Here is a 24,660-nt window from a genome sequence, read left to right as displayed (position 1 = left end):
AGCCTCGGACACAATTTGCAAAGTGAAGTTACACACAGTAAATGGAGAGGAGAAAAAAAAAGTAGAAAATAAATGCAATAAAATTTTGTTCTAGCACAAATGGACACAAGAAGCAAATGCAACTTTAATGAGAGCATCTTTCTTTTCCAATAGTGAAGCAGATATGTCTGTAAGCAAACACATGAAAAATAGGCCAGGAGAAAGAGGAGAAAAAGGCTGGACTAGGCAGCAGAAGCAGGGAGCTGGTAATGAACCAGCAGCGAAGAGCTGACACCAGCCTCACCCTCCAGCTGTACTTACCCCGCACCAATGACATGTTGGGGCTTTCTCCAGTTTTACTTCTAAACAAGGAATACTAGGCCTGACTCTAGAACAAGCTGCAATATTTGGCTTTGAATAACCTCTTTCTGGACTGTTTAAATTGCTTTTGTTGAGTTTCCTCCAAGGTGAGGTAGGCCAACAGAATAATCAGCCGTGTTCCTCAGGGGGGAAGACAGCTGTAAGGCAAGGCAAAGAGAGTGAGGAACATGTTTGCAGCAAGCACTGCGGGTTCATTCACCCCATGTGCAAAATGCCAAACTACACACAGAGCAGAGGTATTTTATTCAAGTCATATTTGCGCAAAGATTGGTGCTAGGTGGTAACCCAGAAAGCTAGCACCCTGCGCCGAGAAACTACAAGGCATTTATAGAGTTAAATGTGTCAATCACAGCTAATATTCACACACCTCAGCTAATAATTGGTTAATTTCTTTCTCACTTCGATGTAAAAGTACAGCTCACTTTTAATTTACCACACATGCTCACAGATTAAGGAATTTACTGGGGGGGGGGGGGGGAGTGGGGGGAGTGGTGGCTGTTCCTGGCCCATGCGCCTGATTTTTAGTGTTATAACAAGGATAGTTCCCCTACTGGGCACTTTGTTTTAGTTCTTGTCTACATCCCAATTAGTTGCTCTCCTTGACCATACATTTTATCACCCCATTCTCAGCAGCTTCTGAGACAAGATGTTTGCTTTGATCAATCTCTCAGCTCTCCTCAAAGATATAGTCATGAAACAAGCGCTTCTTTATCTCTCAGTTTCCATCTCTGGCCCTCCACTTCTGTTTTGCCATTGTTACATCTTTAGCAGACAGTTCCAAAAATTCCATTTCTTAGGGATATCAGATACCATAGAGCAAACCAATAGGAAAAGGGGCTTCAGACTTTATTTTCGTCTTTGGTAAATCCATGTTCTGGCCATTTTTACTCACTTGAGTTGATTGAACAAGAGACAAGACATACTACGTATATTGTGAAAATAACTACGGTTTCTAGAGCCATTTTTATTGTGACAACACCACTCTGCTCTTGTCTTAAAAGGTAAAAAGGATAAGAAGCAAACCACTAACTTCATAGTAACACTCTTTGCTCAAAGACAGCATGCTAAAAGAGCCTGCTCTGGACTGAACATTGACTGAGAATCATTTGTAAGTAAGGCTTCCAGAATGTACAGGTATCACAGTACCAGAATGACCATGACAAAAAGAACAGAAAGGAATTTTCCATAGCTATGTACAAGTAAAACATGCAAGTACATGCAAGAAAATAAATTTTTCTTTATTGTTGTAATTCAGAGCTCAGAATATGTCCTCTTTTTTTTGTACAAAAGTGAATGTAACTTTAACATAAAAAGCTGAAGAGCTACAAAGAACAGAGTATGATTATATCTCCCGTAGTACCTTCTTTCTTAAGCCTCTTCCAAATCCCTCACATACAAAGATAAATTCTTGCAATCCTGACATTAGGATTATTCTTGAAGTAAAACATAAGCTGTAATCTTTCTGAAGCTGCCTGCTGCTCAGAATTAGGGCTGAGTGTCTGAGCATATCCATATTGCAGGGACCCACTGGGGCTCATCCTGTGCACGATGGACTGCAGACAGTAGCTGTGCAGATGCTTCTTGTAAATCGTCATTCACAATCACTTGATCAAAGAACTGACCAAACTGAGCTTCCATTTTCTTAGCTGAATCTTCCATCTCCTGTAAATCTTCTTCCTGGAAGACACAGAGAAAGGCTATAAAGCTTCCATGTTGGAAAGAGAAACATACCCGCAGAGCATCTGCAGAATACCTTGGGCCATGTAAACAGGAGGTGAATAGATAGTGCCAGTGTACTTTACGTCATTTACAGTTTTCTATAGCAAAGTACACATGCTACAGTCAGTTCCAACTCTCTGAAAGAGCGCTGGCTGCCATATGCTTCCCAAGGAAATACCTTGTGTCTCAGTATGCTCCATCTGCCCCTAAAAGGTTACTCTGCTGACAAGTGCTGGCAGAGGATGTTAGGGACTGGAAGGCAAACCCACTGACACTTGTGTTCTTATTCCACATTTTAGTTAACTTTCCCAGTGTTCATGTTTGTTTCTACCATAGGAATCACGATTCATTTCCTTTTACCGTTATGGACTGAGGAGTCAAAAATTTTAAGATGCTAAACTTAATTATGATTTGCATGGAAACAACTTTAACAACGCACTAGACACACTGTAAGTAGAAGATATGCATTTCCTACAAGTAGAAACTGTGTTTTATCTATAGACCTTAGTATAGAATTGATACTGTCATTAAGCATACATGAAATAACAATACATTCCTATAACTACATGAAAAAAAGATTTAATTAAATTACTGAATGAAGAACACTCCAGATATTTCACTGCAAACAGTAAATATATGTGTTGACTCAAATCTTGTCACAAGGCAGTTAATAAAAACAAAAATACACAAAATAGCCTCTCTTTTAAGAACATTTTGAAGGAAAATGCCTCAGTCCCCTAGGTACAAATTACAACCCTTCTGCTTCAAAGCAGAACTGGAGGGGGGAAAAGACCCCAACAAACCAAAGAGAAAAAGGCAATAACAACTTAGATTTGATCCTAAAGACACAATGATCTTTTAAAGATGTAACGTAGTAACATAGTAGACTGCATTACTCTAAACACAGAACCCCAGAAGAACGAGTCTCTTCAGTTCCCAAATCTCACCTTGAATTTCATGTTCACATAATAATCAGTAATGATCCTGGCATTTTTACGAGTCTGCCTCATGCAGCTTATGCTGGATGGCTTGATGAATATAATGTAGGGCTTTAATTCATGAGTCCGGGCTACTTGTATGCCCTGCAAATTAAGAGTTAAAAGAAGTATTTCAAGTGTATTAATCTCAGTTTTACTCCCATAAAAAGCCAATTGTTTACAACGTGCTGCTATCTCCAGGTCTAGCAGTAATCTTTCTCACGAATACCTACTTTAAAATGACCTCACTAAAAATCTCTGGGCCAGACATTGTTAAAACAACTGTAGCATGGCAATCACTTAATTCTGCTTGGTAGCCTTCTTAGGAGATGCTTTCAACTCCAGTGAAAGACTGGACATCATCATTAACAGATCTCTACAGCAACAACATTAAAGATGATTCTGAAATCTATTTTTTTTTTTAACTGCTGAGGAGCTACCTTTGGGAAAGGTACACCTTTATTGCTCCATACTGGAAGAAGGTATCCTGCTTTTGGAAGTCTTTGTGCTGTGCAACATTCCCTGATGCTAATAAGCATTTTTAAGCTACTGCAAAGCAGTGGAGGGAATGAGAACAAAAGAAAAAAAAAGCACAGCATGTAACTTGGCCAAGCCACCTGATTTAAAATACAAGTATGCAACTTGGCAGTAATTCTCCTACCTCTTTGCAGTTACTGAAGAACAGCTATCCTGCTACTTCTCACCCTTCCCAAAACTTGTCCTTTAAACTCACACCCTAAAAAACTGGTAGTGGCACATCTGTTCAAGTAGCAACATTACATTTTTTCCCCGCTCTTCTCCCTCTTGTTTAGAAGTGTAGCAGAAGAAACCCAAGGGCATTTAGATGTGAAATGAAGACTGAAGTGTGGCCTAATCTGCCCCTGATAGCGGTTTGGTTTTTGAGTAGTACCCCACAGCTCATGCAACAACTTTTATTTCAAACAGTACAAACTACTGCTACCCTAAGGCTTTAACTACACTGGCTTTGCATAAGTAGAGGGAAGTCTCTAAAAGTTACTGAGCTATGGTGTCTCTCTTTATATTCAGTTAGAAGAGATGCTGAAACCCAGTAGCCTAAACAGCTCCTAAGTACTAAATATGCAAATAATTCAGTGTAGTTTAGTAGGATTTTGCTGGACAGAGCTTTAAGTCTCTTAGATATTTAGAAACTCAGGCCTTTATTAGCCATATCTTTGTCAGCAAATTCAATGCAAAGATAGAATGGAAAAAAATAAGTGAGTAGTATCTAAGTGAAAAGGCTAGTGTGGTATTTCTGAAGGTGTTGGAGGTAATAAAAGTAATTAAGAAAAAAAAAATACAGAAGAATGCAAAGATTGCATTAAAAGTTTTTCTGCAATGCCCAGCATAGAAACATCTGGTAATCACCCTAGTATTTGAAGCACCTCTTGCCAATATCTGCTAGGGCATATATGGAAGCTGTGCAAGCTGCCCTTTCTCATAGAGTAAACATTTGCTGTGGTCCCTAGATGAGTGGTCTGTGTAGTGAGCACTGGCTGGAAGTTCTTGCAGAGCTGTTTGGTCACACGCACCAGCAGCTTACTCCCAGCTGTTATGTTACTTCTGAAGAGAAATAAATGCATGATATAATTCCCTGCTTTTGCTTGATTACTTTAATAGTTGCTGCTTTTAGCAAAGCGTGTTCAGAGGTTGCTAATGGAAGGGCAGAACTCTCAACTAACAGGGCTTGCAGGAGGAGGAAATCCCATGCAACAGTCTCCACATGAAAGAATAATCCTTGCTCTAAGAAAGTATGAGAACTAATTTCTGTACCATTCCACCTAATAATGCAGCTGCTTCCTTGGAAGCAAATGAACTATACTGATCTGTATATACTTGTTACTTCAGTACTGTCCCCCTCCAAAACCCACGCAAAGAATAATCTGTATTAATAAGCACCATGAGCTAAAGTGAAAAACAAGACAAAGCAACTAACACTATTCCAATAACTCAGGAATGTACAGATAATTATTTTACCTCCCAGGAGATACGAACTGTAGAGTCCCTGCCCCTTTACAACTCACCTGTGGTTCTAAATCTATTACACAGATCTTGCCTTCATCGAGGACTGTTCGCACTGCATCAATACTAGTACCATACAGGTACCCTTTGTATTCCCCATATTCCAGCATCCTGCAACAGTGATGAGGAAGAAGGAAAATTAAAGATCACTTGAGTCTCAAAAGGTTCCATTTAAGGGTTAAATTTTCAAATGTAATCCAGCGATCAAGAGTCAATGATCGTAAAACATAGTGAACACTGGTGAACAACCTCCACCTTTGCTCTTCCCTGCTACACTGGGCACAAAATCAGAACTGTTACAGGTCGACATCTCCCAAGCATGCATTTTCTACTCATCTTGTTGTTACAAATTTTGTGTTTAGAGGTTGTGATTCTAATGATAAAATGCTTGTAATTTCTGTAGTACTAATAATTTCATAAATCAGAAGATCTCAAAGCACATGGCACAGCTCAAGGAGCGTAGCTTCTGATACTGAGCTGGTCTGTCTTAGCAGAAGGATTATTGATGCATAAGAAAGGAGCAGACACTTTTCAAAGTTTGGTCCTTACAGTTCAGGTGCTGGAGATGTCATCACTGCAGAGGTTTTGCAATGGAGATGTAGTCCAGGAACAGGTCTGACTCCCTGCTCAATTTTGGAAAGCAGTCTTGTTTCCAGAAGGGTTAAACTCATAACTTACAAGCACATCACATGAGCTCAGGCCTGGAGGTCCCACTTTCCTTTAGAAGGATTCTGAGATTAATTGTACAGAAGCTTATTTGTAACTGCACAAACACAGTTTTTTTAAGCAATGGGCTTAAGTAGATTGACCAAAATTTATACCAAACACACATAATAAGTATGAGTGGAAGAGCCCAGACTTGGGACCTAACCACAAAACCACCTTTTCTTGGATCATGTTACATTTAAAGTAACAAAAATGCAATTGGTCTCTCCTAGTTACCTGTGGCTATACACCATGTTTTCAAAAGTTTCCTTTGAAATGTAGTGATATTCACGACCATTCATTTCATAACTCTTCTGAACACGAGTGGTGTCTGAAAGGAGACACACACACACAAAAATCAACTGCAAGTAAATTCCTGTAGTTTTATAAATGACAGTGAGACAACTTTCATGACAGACTATAAATCAGTATTTTCATCAGTAATAAAATGAGTTGTTTCCATTTGTTAATCTAAAGCAAAAGCCTTGTCTCATGTACTGGTTGCCCAGTGGCAAGTCCTTGAAAATTAGCAAAGCACAGCTACATTTCTTAGAATGGAAGGAGAATTGTTTAATCCAAATATCTGTAATTTGAACTAATCAGGAACTGCTTTGGAACTGGCTACACAACTGTTTTTACTCCTCTGAGGTAAAATTTATTAAAGTTAATTCTGAAACATCCCAGAAGCCTTCCCACACTTGCACCTTCCCCATATCTGGAATCTTAAGCACAAAAGAATTCCTGAATATTCAACCAAACACTTCCTGTTTGGTTATCCAAATCACAAGAACCAAATAAGCACAGGTAGAAACAATTTCAATTATTACATCAGAAATGAAGCTGTATAAGTCTCATCTGAGACTAGAAGACTAATAAGGAAAGCTGCAAAGCCTATTAAGCACCAACTTCTGTTACCTTTATTCTCATATCTGATCACTTAAACACTACGAACTTACAATATCCCTAAGGAGTATTTTTAAATCTAGGCAAAACAAACATTGAGATTAAACAAAACAATGCAGAGAATCTACTGCTACATAAAGCTTTAAGTGTTTCAGGGGCTGCAACTTGAAAATACCTTTGGCTGATGTGCGAAAATAAGGAGAAAGATAGTATTTAGATGAACCGTTATAAGAGCAAATGCCTCTGGCATGCAGTAGAGCTGAAAAACCAGCCATACAGCAGAGTGTATGAATATGTAAGGGCAAGAGGGAGGTACTTGACATTTCCTAATCATGTTTGAAAGAGGTGGTGGGGGAAAGAGGAAGAACATTACATACGAGGTACAGCACTTTGAAACTCTCGTGGGTTACTTGCAATAAGCCTTCGCCTTAGCTCATTCACACCAACTCCTGCAGGACCTGAGAAGTTGGAAAAGCAACTAATATTACTGACAGAGGCACTTTTTGCATGTGCACCCCCCATTTTCTAACACATTGCACATGCACAAATGAAATGTAAATAACTTCCCAAAAAATGTACCAGCAGTGACCAAAGCATCTTAATTGATTCAGGGTACAAATCACCTCCCAGCAATACAGTCATACTCAGGAGGCAACTCAGCAATACCATTTTAAAAAAGACAAAATGATTATCAAATAATTCCAGACTTAGAAAGGACAATGGGTTTGCTTTTACCTGGTTTGCTTTATCAGGATCATGGAACACTGCAGACCAGCAGCTTCCTTTCAGTCACCATCATTAAAGACTACTTGAGACCCTGCAGTCCACTTAATACCATATTTCCTATAGCAAGCATTATTAAAGGCAACTTTTTAGCTTTCCATACTGCCCATGATTGAGCTTTTTCTAGTCTGGAGTTTAACTTTAAACACTTTTCTTACCATTGCCATATCCATGCACTTAACAGTCTGCAACAGCTGCAGTCAGGGGCAGGAAATCTCAGTGGATCAGACCACGACTGACTGTTTCCTCCCCTCAGTTACAGGTTTTGAAATTTGCATAAGAAAGTAATTAACCTCTTACCCACTAGTATAATTAGTCTGTTCCGGTCTGTTGGGTGCCGCTGGTACCTAACTACCTCTTCATATGGAGCTGCAAGAGTGCTGTAACAGCTGCTGGGGCACCGAGCATAACATGACTGCTGGTTGGTCCGGGATTTTCTGCGGCACAGACGCATACTTCTGCGGAAACCAGCTGTAAAGGGCAAAGATAATAGTACTGGAAAATACACCTGAAATGAAGGCAAACTAGTTGCTTTAGTCTAGAGTGTCTCTTTCTAAGCTATACAACATGCTGGGTTTTTGAGCTTTTTGCAGGATTAAAGTTAATGAATTTCATTGCTGCGCTTGCTATGTCAGCTTGGTAGAACCTCTGAGCATTAAAAGACAGCTAAAGAGGAGGTAAAACCTTACTGAAAGTTGTCTGAAAATTAGGCCAGAATTAAAGACCCCCAAAAGATCCCCAAAACAAGGCAAAGGAGAAGTTCTTGACCACGTGAAACATCACTAAGGAACTGGTCAACTGTTTTTTGATAGTGTAGCTGGTCCACTCTCCTAAAGCAAATCTTAAACATTTGCTCCAGCCTCCAGAACAAATCCAAATATTTTACAGGTCACTGTGGTTTAGTAACAGGGATCAGGTTGTTAGTCCACTTTACAACCAACTCTGAAAACCTCACTTTTAGGTCTGCTTTTCTAATGAGAGACTTTATGATTATTCTCAATGGATGACAGACAACAGAACAACATTACACTCTAACAAAATTAATTGTGAAGGAAGGGAAATCTTAACAGCCAGTCAAGTTAAAATAGTGGTGGCCAGGTCTCAGTATACAAGAGACTTAAACAGAGAGAACAAGTATTAGTAGGAGGAAAGCAACTTCTTGAAGTTTGGAAAACTGAGCAAGTAGAATTCAATTCAGTAATTTTTTAGGTGAAATAAAGAACAAAGCATTTTATTTAACTTTAGAAAAGCACTTAATCTAGATCAAGCCCCAGCATTTTACTTATCTTTATTCATTCCATACCAATAAAGACTCGTTGACCAAATTCACCAAATTCTTCCTCTTCTAGAACACAAGGAACAAATATTCATTAAAAAAATTAGTGGAAGTTTGAGAGCTAGATGGCTAACAATTATTGCTGATCCCAAATGAAAAACAGTGTTTCAGTAAACATATGGAAGTGCCATGCCTAATCTAATAAAAAAGCACAATATTCCAGAATATGAAATATTCGAATATTTCACATAACCAATTCAAAGGACCAATATTTCTGTAAGAGAAAAATTAAACTTAGAAAGTCTTGGTATTTTCTAAATTAGGTTTGAAACTCAACATCTTATTTGTTTCACTCCAAAGATAACTCCAGACAATGTTTTGAAATATTTATAGTGAAAAAACCTCCACATACTTTAAGCTTTTCAGGTGAAACATAGCTTACAAGAATTCTTTAGTTATAACATTACAGTAACCAACAAGTCAGTAGCTCAAAATCAGAAATAAAAGAATTTATCTCAGTTTCTGCCCAATAGCATGCATGGAAAATGCAACATGTACCTGCTCAGGCAGAATTAAGAACTGATTTTATTGTTTCTTTTTAATAATCTTTGGATCAGTGATATCTGTGCTCCAACATCCCAGACAAATCTGTTTCCTCCAATTCTTTTTGTTCCCATTCTCATGCTATTTCTTGTGAAGGCTTTACCATTCAGGTGAGCCTTCTAAAAATCTCTACATGTATTTTTTAAAAAAATCTCTCCTGTAAGGGTCAAAAATATCAATTTCCCAACAGATCAATGCTTAAACAGTTTAGAAACTATTTTATAAAGGTGATTTGAAAGCAAATAACTAAGAAAAAAATGGGGTCAGCAGTGTTTAGATTTCTCTTCAAAAAAGGACCCCTAATTTTCCCCTAATCACGCATGTAGTTATCCGAGCTGTGTATTCCCTTTATTTAGGCCTTGTTAAAGCAAGAATAAGACATAGAAGACATAGGCACATCTTTAAAGGTAGTAATTGTTCCAAGACAAGAACATTATTTTCATTTGCAAAGCATAAAATGTATCATCTTTTAGCACTAGATTCTTTGGTTGACAGTTATCTCATAAGCATGCAAGTATCAAAAAATTAGATATATCTTAGTATCTTTCTCAGCTATACACTCTTCACTACCTGTACCTTTAAAATACAGTTTTATTGCTATATTTCTATATGTACTAACAACTCCTTGTCTATGACTGTAGAAAAAACTACTTGGCACAAAACTGCTCGTTCAGGGCAAAGTTCAGAGTACTGTTCAACTAACATATGCCTGTATAATTTCTATCTTCAGGTCTTCTGAGTCGTCATTCAAACCTTCTTGAGCATTTCTGCTTTATCTGTTCTACGGTATGGAGAGCAGTATGGAATCCTACAGGGAACAAGCAATTCAGCTACCAGGTACTGTACGAGGAGTGGTAGTTCCTGCTAATGCAATAAACACAGATAAATTCTAATAGATTACTGCTTCTAGGAGTCAGGGAGAAAAAAAAAAAAATCAGAGTTACCTTCTTTAAGCTCCTCTGCACATTTGGATAGAGACAGACAGAAAACAATTAGTTTTGAGAAGACAGTCTATACTAAGATTAAAAAAAATCCAACCAGCATTGTGCAATGCATTTAGGAAATTTAGGAAACAGGTACTGAAGGCTTTAAGTCTAGAATATGCCTGTTCGAGTGTGAATTCTCAGTTCCCAAAAAGTTAAAGACTCAAAACAGCATCTATGTCAGTATCACACTTATAAAATACATCACTCAGATGTTCAACTACTGGTTAAAGTAAAACGTAGGATAGCAAATATTTGCATATTTATTCCTCTGACTGTCTGGAATCAGCAGAGAGCTGACTCAGCATTGAGTGGTGAATAGGATTTGCAAGAGTAATCCCCAAGTGCAGTTATCAGAAACATCCTGGCCTGAAAACAAAAGACTGCCCTGAGACCTACTGGTTCTGTGTTAAAAGCTTTAGGCATTGCTTAAGAGGTGTAAGAGAACAAACCACCTGTGATAAGAGGAGAAGATCTGACTGGCAAGTAGGAACCTTGTGGAGAAGAGCAAGTGTAATGTGGAATGACATTTTCTCCACAAGATTACCAAATATCTCAAACAAGAAGTTCAGCAGTAGGAGATTTATTTTAGTGGAAAAATGATTTATTTTAGAAGAATTAAGTTTTGCAGAACTCTGAATATGCTGTAAGTAGGTAGCTATTCCCTAAAAAAACAAAGCCAAAACAGCTTGGTTAAAAAAACCCCACCAACTGATTGTATGTGTTATACAAAAATAATTCATTTTATAAAAGCATTTTTGTTTCTTGTACACCAGCCATGCACACAATCAGGAATCCAGAACAGCTCTCCTCCATACCACATGAACTCCTACAGCCACTGGGGATTCAGGCCTCTGTAACCCTAAGGAAATCCAATTATCCGCTGACATCAGTGCAGCCCCTGCGTTCACAGCTTGCACCAGTATAACTGATTAGGATTTGATGAACAGATCTGGTACTGATGCATGAGAAGAAATACGCACACTTGTGGGATAACAGGACAAAAACCTTACTACTGCTAAGGTAATCAGAGTGCCAGAGGAAGCTTAAGGCAACAGCATTTTGCATAATGACTTTTCAAGCCAGAATGGCTTCTAAAGCTAAAATGGCATTCTGGTTTTTGTCACCTGCTTGTCTCTGGATACCCTTCTCACAGCAGAACGATACCAAGGAATTTGGAGTTAGGTCAGAGGAACTTACCGGACTCAAACGTTTCTTCATCTTGTTTAGTAATCCAGATAGCAAAGATATAAAAATAAATTAAAAATTTAATTCTTTTCCTCCTATGGAATTTCAGAATCAGAAATAAATTTCCTAGCCCCTGTCAGTCTGTCTCACCCATACTTTCCCCTCTTCCCTCTATGCTGAGGAGGCAGAATACAGCTCACCATGCTTGAATTAACTGTCTGATCTCTCACCACCCAGTCCTAACAGGATCACACCCATCCATGAGAGCTTTCTGAGAAGGAAGAATGAACTGTGCTGCTTTAGGGAGCAAGTCAGGCTAACAGTCTTCACATGTACTGTTTACACATAAAAACTTATTCTTGCTCAGTGCCTAAAAATGTATTCTCCTGAGATCAGTTTCTTGATAATTAATTGTGTGGATTCTCCAAGACTACAATCATCTGTGGCATTAAATCTACAATAGGAAAAAACTACAGTAACATTACAGCCACAGTCCAAAACCTGAATCAAATAGGTTGGATCTCATTCAGGCAGATAATCTGGGGTGGTCCTTTTCGGCAATACACTTCACTATAAGCACTGTACACCAGAACTGTAAACAGCTCATTTTAATACACTAATACAGGGTGAGTTTTCCAGGGTATGAAAAATAGAATTTTCTACCATTCGAGTTCACTAGGGGAATGAGTGTTTTCATCTCAGAAACAAAAATCAGGCTTTAACTAACTACTACCTTGAAACAAATAGAATAATCTCAAGGGAATTTAGTTACCTGTTTCCACACACTTCTCATCAATCTGCATGTCATCCTCTACAGATCAACACAAGGAGAAAAAATTCATCTGAATCAGAAAAACACTGGGGAGGAAGAAAACCTTACAGATCTTACAAGACTGAACTCAGGCATCAGAAAGAAAATATTTGAAGCTCAGATCAGCTTTAGACATCTTTAAGGATTTTAACACTGTCAACTCCAATTTACTGATGTTCCCTGTCTTTAGTGAGCAAAAGGCTCCTCTTAAACTAGTGCTCTGAAGGGCTTGTGGCAGAGGCAAACAGTCTAACTTGAATTCTCCTTTTTAAAAAAGAGATTTAACATGTTTATCCTGTAGTTATCTATTTCTTAAGTATTACCATGACAGAATATAATTTTCCACTCACTCCCTTCTCTCCTGTAGCTTTTAAAAGTGTGTTTCTTTCCAATATGCTTCACTCAATGAAAGCATTTTGTTTGGTTGATTTTATTATTATTATTTTTACATGGAATAAAAGGAAAAGATTGATTCAGCTCCCCCTCCATCCCCAGACCACATAAATTCAGATCCCTGAAATGTGATCTCATGGGCTTGGGCAACCTCACGCGCTCACAATACTGCACTGTTTGTGTGTTCTGTTCTTGCATGTCCCTCCAGATAGGCCCAGTAGGAGCTATTTCCCAGTTACAGGGCAATTGCCAGGGCATCTGCTAACCATGATCTCCCATATGTATCCTTTAAAAAGCTACTGTCTCAGAACTGCTCAGGTCAGCTGCTGAAGATGGGAGAGAAAAAGGGAGAAGAAAGGAGAAAAAGTAGTCTTTCCTTCCTCAAAGCAACCCATCCAAACTGTTGGTCCCCTACCAGATAAGGCATAGCTTAAGTTTCCACTTTAAGGCAATGTAAGCTTCTACTATTTCAAGGGAAAAAAGGCTTGATTTCAGTGATGGTAAGCACACAAAATGTGAAGAACTTTGGTAAATATATGCAGAAGAAACCCAACTGACGCATTTCTGACAACTTTTTAAAAAGCATGTAAAACCATGTGCTGTATTGATTCTAGGTACAGAAATGCAACGTTGGCCAGATATGATATCCTACCTTCTTCCACAGTGCTTACTGCCCACAGTATATCCATTGAAGCAGTTAAAATGCAATAAAATTGTGGTGAAAGAAAGCTCCAGCTCTAAGAAACAAGACAGTCAGTGCAAGAAGAATCCTAGGCAATGAAACACACTCAATCTGGGAGTTTTCACAGGAGAAAAATTAGTTTTATACTAGTACAAAAAACCATAGGAAAAAAAATGGGGAAGGAGAAAACAGGAAGAAGGTTCTTTGGGAATAATTGCATGTTTACAGAAAGTTATAGTTTTTATTTATATATAGGCAGAGGATAATATTTCTGGATTGGCATCACAGATAAAGTCATGGGCAGGATAGCTTATCTTACACCTCAAGAAAGAATGTTCTATCTTTCTCTCAATAGTTTTGATGACAAAGAAACATTCTAACCATACCACATGGCATCTTCCAGTGCAGAACTGTTATCTCTGTCCCTGGAAAGCCAGGCTAGTACAATTGTCACCTCAGACCTATTCACATCCAATTGTCCTAGAGACAACTGGCTCTCCTAGAGACCTCCTAGATCTTACAGACTTCAGAAGGAGTTGTATTCATAGATTCTCTCACAGTCAGATCCCAAATACACTGGAGACAACAACCTCCACCATCAGTACTCCAGGTACAGCTACCATTAAGCATTTATTTTTGTGGGGATAGTTAGATGTCTGAGGTTACAACAGGGCTCCAGAAACAATTTATTTGAATTAAAATGAATTGTGTGAGCTTCTATTTCAGTATTCCTGGAAATAGAGACAAGACCTTTCTTTCCTACTCTACCATTTAAATAACATTTCACTCACACATTGATGATTTGAGACAGAGGTGGGGCTGGAAAGGCTGAGACCACCAGAATTCTCGCTGCTTCCTACATAGAAATAAATTATCACAGTTAAAGAAACAAAACAGTCCACAAGCACATTGTACTCCAGTCAGGTTCACTGCTTACACATAGATCAATCAGTACTGAGCTGTCAGAAGACACCAAGAATGGAAGCATGAGCAATGTTTTAGCCCCCTGAAAAGTCCTGAAAGAAAGCTGACATGCTATCAGAACTATTTAAAGACAATTTACAAATCAGCAGCCCAGCAGTAGAGTATTTTGAGTTTATATATAAGGACAGGAAGATAAGCCATACTGTGGTACAGACTCCTGGAAGTAGGACAGTGTAGTATTGGAAGTAGTACTACTGCCTCTGTTACTACACAGAGCTTCTTGCTTGCAGCCTCAATCACAACGTAGTTTGATTTCAGCTTTCATTATACAGACCACAGTTAGGTTTACGTATAGTACAAATCAAAGCTTATAATCTACAACTGCATGGCCTTATGTTTTCCTGAGGGTAACACTGATGGGACATGTGGTTAGAGGGTCAAACTGATAAGTGTGCTACAGCAGTTCTGAAAGCACGTAGTGTAAAAATAACGGGCCATTTATGCAGAAAATAATAGGCAGGGTATCCTTGTTCTTCCTTGAGCATTTTTTGTTTGTTTGTTTGTTTTGGTGAGGTTTTTTTCCTCTCTTTTAATCTGGTCTACTCAGTTTTGACCAAAGCTGAAGAGGTCACTCATGCCTCACAGGTCATCTTTAAATAAATACTGTTTCTTGATATGGCTATGCCCTTATACTATATGTTTAGTATTCCACTCTTCATCCCTTCCCCTCCCCCTGCCTTTCTTTTTCTTAAATCATAGGCAATAGTCCTGAACAGTCTGGGCCCTTAATTTCCACCCATCTTTCAGCTGCTACACTCCACTAGATGTCTTAGCAGCTAGCACAGAAACTAGGCAACTGCTGCAAGCTTCTTAGACATCAATTTAAGATGATATGGATGCTTTCAAAAGCTTGTTCTCACATAGATACTCTTAAGGGAAGGAGAGCAGGAAGTCAGAAAACAGGAAAAGGAGAGATGTTTGTCAGAGGTCACTCTGAATCATACTGCTAATTAACTTACGAAAATTTTGAATAGGAAAGTCTGAATAACTGGCTAATTTTTTAACTGGAACTCAGAAGAATTAAGACTTTACCTTTTAAGAAGATGATTTGAGGGTATAAGTCCAGCACAGGCACTGAGATCTGAAACCTTCCTGGCCTGCCACCAGAGAGCATCATTCTGGTCCACAATCTGGAGTATTTCACCCTTCTTAAAAGGCAAACCTGCATCAGCGCATGGTATGGCAGGATCTTGCAAGGGCCAGTAATCTGCCATTGCTCGCACATAGAGCTGGTAAAGAAAATATACAAGAGTAAATGGAAGCTGTTTCTGTTTCTTTGTATCACATCATTAAACATTATTGGGGTAACTATTTGCAGTAACAATCAGGAAAAAAGAAAGTCTCTTACTGTTGTTTGGTTGGTGACAGGCCGATCAGAAACTGGAATTAATTTGAACATAATTGTCCCCTGAGACAGGGCCTAAATTATTAAAAACACAAATAACCAAACATTGACAGCACGAACTTAACACAGCATGGCTTTGACATTACTATAATGGCTATATTACAAACAGAATTTAGGCAGACAGAGTCAGTATGACAATATTGTATCTTTTTTTTCTAAAGGAAACTCAAGAATGAAACTTCAAAGTCTTGCTAAATATTTTTAATTCAATTAGATCTATGTTTCATTATAAATATACACAATTTCAACATTAATTGATACCAAACCTTTCTACTGAAATCTAATTTAAATTAGCAGCAGGGTCTGGTTAGACAAGTGATGTAAAGGGGATGAGGAAAAAAAAGTATTTCAGACTTAAGCATTCCAATAGAGTTTGTATTCCTTATACCTAGAAACAGTACAACCAAGGAAATAACACATAGAAAGGCTTGATGCTGATTACATACAGCAATACCTTACTGACTGGCACTAACACTGTGCAGTGAAGACCCCTGAAAGATTGTGGGCAAAATGATAAGTAACAAGAACAACTCAACAGATTTCTTTATGAGAATTCTGACAACAGTTACCACTGCCCTTTTTTTCAAAGGCGAGGTATGTAGCTTACAAGTTCATTCATTCTGCTTTAGGGCATTTTGTAACGTGGACTCTTATTAGAATAGCATCTTTCCACTACTTGTGGAACATTAACAGAGTGGATCTTCACAAGAAGGTATGAATCAGTAAAGTCTGAATAAATTACTCTTTGGGAGATTCCGATTGGACACCAGCGGGAAAGTTTTCACAGTGGCGACAGTCATCCATTGGAATAACCTCCCCAGGGAAATGGTTGACTCGGCCACGTTGGACACCTTCAAGAGTTGTCTGGACAGGGTGCTGGGCCATCTTGTTTAGATTCTGCTCTTCCTAGAAAGGTGGGACTAGATGATCCCTGAGTTCCCTTCCAATCTCTGATTCTGTGATTCTGTGTGATTCTGTGAAATTAATATTTTTTCCAGAAGCTGCAGGTGGAATAGCCACAATTAAGTTAATTTCTGTCCAGAACAGGTGTTAGATTTAATTCTGGTTTCATACATTCCAATTTCATGAGTAGCTGTGAACTTCATCTGCAGTAAGGAAATAATCTGCATTTTCTGAGTATGCAAGCACATGTGTGAGTGTGTATACGTAAAAGAAACAGCATACAGTTACTCTTAAGGTACAAAGTAGAAAAAAGATTCAATACCAGAATATTAATAACTTGCTCAGGCTCAAGTCCCTCAATAGAAACTCCATTTACTTCTACCAGTTTGTCTCCAGCATACAGTAACCCTATGGGGAAAACAAGGATGAAAGCAGCAGCAGCAGTTTTAGCACAGCATGGATTATCTTGGGTTGGTGAGGCAGGGACACACAGATACACCACAGGTTTGGAAAGTAGCATTAAAAGTTTCTAGACATTTTGGATTTAGGCTGTATTGCCCCTGGATAGGACTGCAGACTTCTGTGGGTCACAAGAAGTTTGCGTGCTTCAGAATTCTTAGTCCCTCCCACCTCCACCATACAACATCTTTACAATCTATTGATAATTTGCCTTAAAAGTAGCAGAAACATTTTAACATAGCTCCATTTCCCAAAGTAACTTCTGAACCTGTTCTACCTAAATCCATTATATTAATAGGGTCTGATTCCAAGTCTCATGGCCTTAAATATTGAGGTGCAGTGGGAGGCCTTGGGATGCCTCTCTGTCCCTTACAAAGTCTTCACAATATTTTTTACTCTTACATTTTCCTTCAGCTAAACTAGAACATTAATCAAACCAGGAACTTCATCAGCTATTCTCTATAGTTTTGCTTTTCTTCTCTATACAAAGGGCAGAAAATACTAAAAGGATCTATTTTATAATGATTAAAGTTCAATTTTACTTCTGATGTTTTACATATCAGTACATTTCCCAAGAAACACCGAACACATTCAATTGCAGGATGACAAAGTAGTAACGTTTCCAGGGAAAGCCCTTGGAAGATTGCTTAGCAATTAATGCTACCAAAAGTGTTTAGTAGACTAGTGCCAAGTAGTATTACTACATGTTCCTTAAAGCCCATTAGCTTATAGAATCACTGATGTTTTCTATTTCTCCATTAGGGAATAAGCTGCTGGTATTCATTCTACGCTGCAGTTTGGGATGTTCCTGATCAATCTCATGACAGATTTATCCAGGTATTGGTACCAAGAATACATAATGAAAACTGGATTTGTACCTCAACTCAGTCACAAACATAGCACATTCATATGAAAACTAATGAAACCAAATTACCATCACTGCAACATATCACTATTTACAGTGCTGTCCAACGTACACATCTTCTTGTTCAATAATGGAAGACTAATTGTAGAAACGGAGCCATTATCTTACTTCCAATATCATATCTGAAGTTTGTGTTTTTGTATTACTTTGTTTCAAATTACACATACCACTTCTGTCTGCTAGCCCACCATGGATCACGCGGGCAACTGTTATGTCACCTGTTATCTCATGGCGTTTAATGGTGGCACCCTGACAAATAAAAACAAAAGAAAAAAATGACAGTGATCACTGAAGAACCCCTGTAAGTTTCCTTTTACATCATAAGTATGATTTTCGTAATGACAAAAAAAAAAAAACAAACATCGAAAGATACAGCCTTTTTAACATCAAACAGATCTAGCAATAACGTAACATTAGTACTAAGTCCTTCAATGTCTTCAACTCTCATCATAGTAAAATAACTCATTGACTGACTGTAAGAAACCTTTTCTACATCAAATAGTACAGCTATCCTTTCCTAAAACAGTTTAGTTAAGGGCTATGTTTTCTGCTTATAAGCACAAATGATTCTAAAGGACCTTTCAGAGTCTCTACTCCCTTCTTTACTATTTTGGCCAATGGAATAGCTCTCAATCCTATTTGCAGTTTTATTATATCAGATAAAAACATCTGCCAAATGTTCAAACCACAAGCGGACAAGGCACTAAACAACCTGCTCTAGTTTAATCTGCCCTGAGCAGGGCTAGATGGTCTCCTAAGCCCCTTTCCAACCTCAACAATTCTTGTGATTCTGTGAACACTGGACAAGAATGCACACAGTCTCTGTGACATTCCTGGAAAGAAACCAATATGCATTATCAATACCTGTGTAAGTTAAAATAATTTGACAGACATCAGAAAGCTCCCTCACCAGAGGCTGGTTGTTTTTCACTAAGCAGACAATCCTCATAGCTTCCTCATTTTCAGGTATGTTGTCTGGCAGTGGTGGAAGGGTTGGTTCAAAATCTTTCTGGGCCACAGTATCATAGGCAGATAGCAAGGCCTGTTACAAAAAAAAAAACAAAAACAAACCAAAAAAACCCCAAACCAACCCATAAGCAAAGATCATAAAATAGAACAGCTTTAAACACTGACTGGTCAGAAAACAGAAATCAGTGAGTAAGGTCCTATGTGAACACAGATCCCATTCACACACTGACATTTTCTTCTTTCCACTTGGAAATTCAAACTGTGAAATAAAATTTTAAGAACAGTTCCTCTCTCTGCTTCTTCTGGAAAACTTAGAAATGATGAAACATTTCTATTTGGAACTCCAGGGTAAAGAATGCAGGTTTTGAAATGACAAGGAAAATTTGGTTTTGTACATCTGCATCAACTGCTCAGAATTTAACTTTGTCAGAAAGATCTCTCTCAAACATAGCCCTTAAATAAAATGCAGCCCGCTGCAGGTACTTGAGATACACAGTCCACATCTGATTTCACAACTAGGTTAGGTCACGACTAGGAAACTATGTCTTTTCTGGCTCTTTTGCCAATTCTTGTGAACAGCTGGCCATCTGTTTCCTTTCCCACTGCAGACAGCTCTATGAGCAAACTCTTTCTTTCCTTAAGCAAGACTTGCCTTTAAGTGTGGAGCTCGCAGTAGTCGTCTTAGCTCTTTGATCTCTCCAGACGGAGGGGCTTCACGCAGTAACTCTACCACCTGATAAATGTAAGAGAGAGAAAGCACAGAGGCTGGTTCTCGTGGACAATTGATACAGAAAGCTCTAAATTGAACTTAGAGGAATATGGTATAGTAAGAGTGTTAAACCCCCATGTTACATGACTCACAACATATCCATACGGTTTGCTCTAGAATTGGACAATATGATCACAGCTGCACAACACTCAGCCAGGCTTAATTTAGTTCAGGCACAATGCCGTGTGCTCAAAATGAGTTTTTTCTCCTGTGCTTCAACCAATTTCATCACTAGCCTCAGTTTCTCCACTTAGTCATTAACCCTCCCTCTAATTCAGATTTAAGAATTCATCAGCTATTATGATTAGAAAAATCCAAAACCTTTTCAAAATCTTCATGTCAGACTGCTTGATTGTAGCCATAACACTGAACCACACAGTTACATGGGAAGAAAAATATAAGGCCAATGGTTAAAACAAATAATTTATGTGGCCGGGGCTTATGCAGTCTAGTGATCACAGCTGTACACATTTGTCACCGCTGCCCCCCCGCAACACAGAGTTATTGAGTAGTTTTACAAATGTCTAAGAAATCTTTCAAGTTTCTGTAGTGTACTCAGACCTGAGACAAAACAAATACCAGAACACTGTTACCTGCAGCTAAGCTGACTAATTTGGTATGAGTAAGTGAAGCAATACACTATGTATACACAGTCTTACCTCACGAGTCAATACACGTGCCTGCAGCGTGACAGGAACTGGTCTTTTTCCAAGGTAGTGTTGGAGGCATTCATAAATCTATTGCATGCCATGATAGACAAGACAATGTAATGATGATATGATCTGTTCACATTATTATATAGATACATACACAACACACAAAGGATAATGTTGTATTTCAAGGAATTTCTCAGTCCAACTAGAGCCAAAAAGCTTGCAATCTCAATCCTTAATGTCTAATGCATCTGGAATTGAGTCTATAATTCATTCTTTCCATATTATCGTCCAGCTAGCCAGTTATCCTGTAGTTTTGAATTTTACACTAAGAAAAGCTGATTATACAGGACAATAGCCTGACAGCGCTAATTCTCTGACTTGTAGCTTGCTTCCTTCCCCCTGTTGCAGGCCTGGTTAATAAAGTAAATTTAACTTAAAATCAAATAAATTACTGTATTTAAAGTGACCTTATGGATGTTCTTATCCAGTGCAAGTTTTCCCTTCTTTAAAATTTAAAGATTTAAAAAATTCTAGTTAGAGAAAAAGCAGAATTTGTACAGAATTCATCTCAGAGATACAATTCTGCTCAAGAGAGAAACACCAGCCGATAACTCTATTCTATAACAACATAAAATCTTCAGCTACACATTAGATCAGTGTGGGCAAAACAAAACCATATAATTTCACAAGCACCCATGCCAAGATGTGGGATGCACAGCCATAGAGGGATTTAAGAATAGAAAAGACAGCTGAGCAGTTCTGTGTTCAGTCTGTGTTTCCACCATCCTGGCCTTAATATGGACATGTAAAGTAGAAGAACTTTTATGTCTAGGACATTATGAAAGAGAATACTTTTTTTCTTCTTCTTTATAAGTGGTTTTGTTCACCTTGACTGCTGATGTTAGGACTGACATTAGGACTATCAGCACTTAGTGTAAATAAGCATTTATTGTCTTGATATGGCAAAATAAAGTAGCTATCCCCTAGAGACTGTTTTCTAGGAAACCTTTGCCTTCACAGCTGAATATTACTTTACCTTTAAAAGCGCTTGCAGCCAGCGTGATCTGAGCAGGTCATATAACATGCCAACACCATTGACATCTCTTTTACAGAGCAAACTCAGTTCTTGTAGCACTAGAGTCAGAACATGAGATATACCTGAGCCCAAGAAACAGAGAAGCGCAAGACATTTCATTTCAAATACAGAAGACCAACCAAAGCCAAACAGTGACCCAGGCCTTTGAAAAGCCCATGTCCTCCATCTATACTTCCAAGAAACGCACCCATTTCCTGCCTGCTTTTCTTGTTTCCTGCAATCAACTCTGTTGCTTAAGAGCTTTATTTTAAACTGACCTCTGAGAAAAACACACAGGGAATCTCACACATCAGTCTGGGTTCAAGCTTGCCCTTCCTACTGAGGAGAGGTAAACATAAAGATTTGCCTTGTTCATTTTATAGGCTTTTCTTTTGGATAACCCACTGTTTGGGCCAGGGACCATCTGTTTTTCTCCACTCTTAAGTGCATGCATTGTGGAGAATATCACTAATGAAAATGCAAATTCCTGCCAAATATATACCGTTGTCACAGACACCCACAACATGTCCCAGGGAAGGGGAAGAATGATTCTTACTATTAGAAGCAGCACTTGATTTGTTAGGAACAGTATTCTAATACAGTGGAAAATCAAAAAATTCAGTGTCTTTCTAAAAATCTCAAGGAGGCAGAAACTAAGAAGTGACAAATAGCTAAGATGCTACACAAAGTGAGGCCTAGATACAAACTGGATTTTTGTGAGTGCATCAAATTTAATTTTACCTCAGAAATGACAACAGATCATTTCCGATGTGACACACTTCCCAAGAAACACAACGTTTAAAACAGCACTAAGACAACACCATACCAAATTCTAGGAGTTAGATTTATTATGCTACAAGGGTTCTTAAAGACACCATAAGAGTTAGATGCCTGATCCCCACTGAATGTCAAAGGAAAGTAAGTTCTCAACTCTTGTGTATTTTGGTAAGCACAAGCTGTCTCTTTGCTTTTTAGTGCTAAAGTAATCATACAATACAATTGTAACTGGAAACTTCTCTTTTTATTAATTTACAACATTAAACTTGGCATTTTTCAATGAGTAATACTGTAATACAAAAAATGTTGATATAAAACACTCTAGGAGCTTCTAAAGTTACATCAGCCTAAGTCAAAATAATAATTACTTAAAACTAAAGCTCACCCAGTGGACCCAGAGTAGCTGAATATTCACTACTGCAGACAATATTATCAGCTGCTATCGTCTAGTCCACACAACTAACCTAAACACAGAAGCTCCTCTTTACTTATTTCTCTCCTGAGCACAGTGTTTATAGTCACTGACAGTTGTTTCCTGTATCAGCTCTAGACCTTGCTGTTACCAACACTTACGTGAGCTCTATCTTCAACTTTAGCTTCACTGAGGTATTCTCCTTGCCTGTATAAATTCATGTGTATTTGCTTGCTAAGTTTCTGCAGGTGGGACTTTTGCCTCAATCATCAGGCAGAATTATTGAGTATCCAAACTGGGAAAGCCTGGAAATGTACCTCATTATCAAAAGAATCATCTGTTTCTGGAAAGCAGACATCTAAGCACTTACAAAAATTATAGACTCAGTAAATCCTGACTGTGAGCTCCATAGGGAAGTATCTCCCAAAATACAGTGAACTTAAAAAAAGGTTCTCTTCTACAAGAAATTCCTAGTGCCTAATTGAACAGTACCTTTGGTGAAGACACTTTTCAAGATCTTTTTCTCATTACTGGTTGCCTCTTTTTGAACTAACTTGTACTATCTCCTAGAATGCTATCCCTACATTACAGAAACACAAACCTTCAAGCAACAAAGAATCATTTTCTTAAATAACAAAAAAAAGAGCCTCTTGCAGTTATTAGTAATTCTTGATGCAGCTGCAGAGACCCTTGACTTTGTAAGACAAACGCCAGGTATTCTCTTCTGACACTAAGTTAACTGCATACCACCATTAAACATTAAGAATAATTCCAATTATTAGTAATACTTCTAGACACGTTCATCTCTCCCTTGACTCAATGGAAGAAGACTTACAGGGACCAAGGAATAAAACTTTTTGTTAGTTTTCTCTTTCTTTGAAACAGAGATGGAAAAGTTATGAATACCATTATCTTGACCGCAGACTGTTGGCACCTCCATCTTTTCCTTTATTCAAGGAAATTCCACCCACTTTGAGTACTGCATTCACACCAAATAGGTTTCAAAGATAGGTGCTGAGCTAGGGAAAAGAGTACACTCATATCAGAATACTGTCAGGTATCTTACATTGGTAAGAAAGCAGAATTTAAAATAAGGGGGGGAAGCATTCATATTTGAAGTGCACAACAGGTTGCAAGCGTAAATTAAATACATTAATCCCATCTGTAAATTCAGCTACCCACCAGTATCTGAAATGCAGACAGACAAACCTCAACTGCAAGATCACATTTTATTGCCTTCATGGAGTTGTCATTAGTTTGCTTCATTAAACCATCTAAAACAACAAGGCATTTTGTACATCTTCTGTTCCCCAGCTTCTAAAGTGTATTACTATAGAAAGTTATAATATTTTCCAAATACTTTTAAAGCTTGTTTTACATCAAGATAGCTTCAAAAATAATCACATTCAAGAACCTTTTACATTTATTTCATCTTTTTATTGACACAATATTAAAATTGAAAGATTCTGGAGTTTCTACTGAATTTTTATTGAGCAAGGACATGATTTAAAAAAAAAAAAAAAAGAGATCCCTGTTTCTATCACTGTTAGAATTTAAGGTCTTTGAAGGATTTGTTCCACAAAGATTTTGTATTTTCCTCTATTTCCTCACAGTGAATTAGAACACCAAAAAAACCCAAACAAAAACCCCCACATCTTACCTTACTGGTATTATCATCTCTGTCAGGCAGTTTACAATTGCTTGCTACTTTTAGAGACAGAGTCAAATAAGTTATTTGCTAGTCTAAAAAAACCCTCCTATATTAGCTTTCATTATAAAAAGCAGCATATACTACCTTATTATTTTCTTTAACTTTTAAAATAGGAATTTTTAAGTAATGCAGGAAGCCAACACTTACGCTAACTAGTCCGTATCCATGTCACGCTGAACTTTTCACATATAA

The 24,660-nt window shown here is 38.0% G+C and overlaps 1 protein-coding gene across 1 annotated transcript; it reads right to left on the bottom strand.

Moving 5' to 3' along the window:
* Positions 1-1,577: 1,577 nt before the first annotated feature.
* On the bottom strand, positions 1,578-23,742 carry MPP4 (MAGUK p55 scaffold protein 4). The gene is given in 21 exon segments (XM_064453246.1): positions 1,578-2,037; positions 3,027-3,161; positions 5,099-5,207; positions 6,039-6,132; positions 7,082-7,162; positions 7,788-7,958; positions 8,791-8,832; positions 10,311-10,325; positions 11,550-11,570; positions 12,310-12,348; positions 13,394-13,411; positions 14,215-14,279; positions 15,440-15,636; positions 15,756-15,827; positions 17,038-17,123; positions 18,267-18,348; positions 19,010-19,141; positions 19,721-19,801; positions 20,497-20,574; positions 21,530-21,651; positions 23,664-23,742. Coding segments are annotated over 21 exon segments (1,911 nt in total). The 3' UTR covers positions 1,578-1,845.
* Between the last annotated feature and the right edge of the window lie 918 nt (positions 23,743-24,660).

This window comes from Phalacrocorax carbo, chromosome 5, assembly GCF_963921805.1.
Source record: "Phalacrocorax carbo chromosome 5, bPhaCar2.1, whole genome shotgun sequence".
Classification (NCBI taxonomy): Eukaryota; Metazoa; Chordata; class Aves; order Suliformes; family Phalacrocoracidae; genus Phalacrocorax; species Phalacrocorax carbo.
The sequence above is the reverse complement of the archived record's forward strand: the minus strand, read 5'-3'. Positions and strand labels throughout refer to the sequence as shown.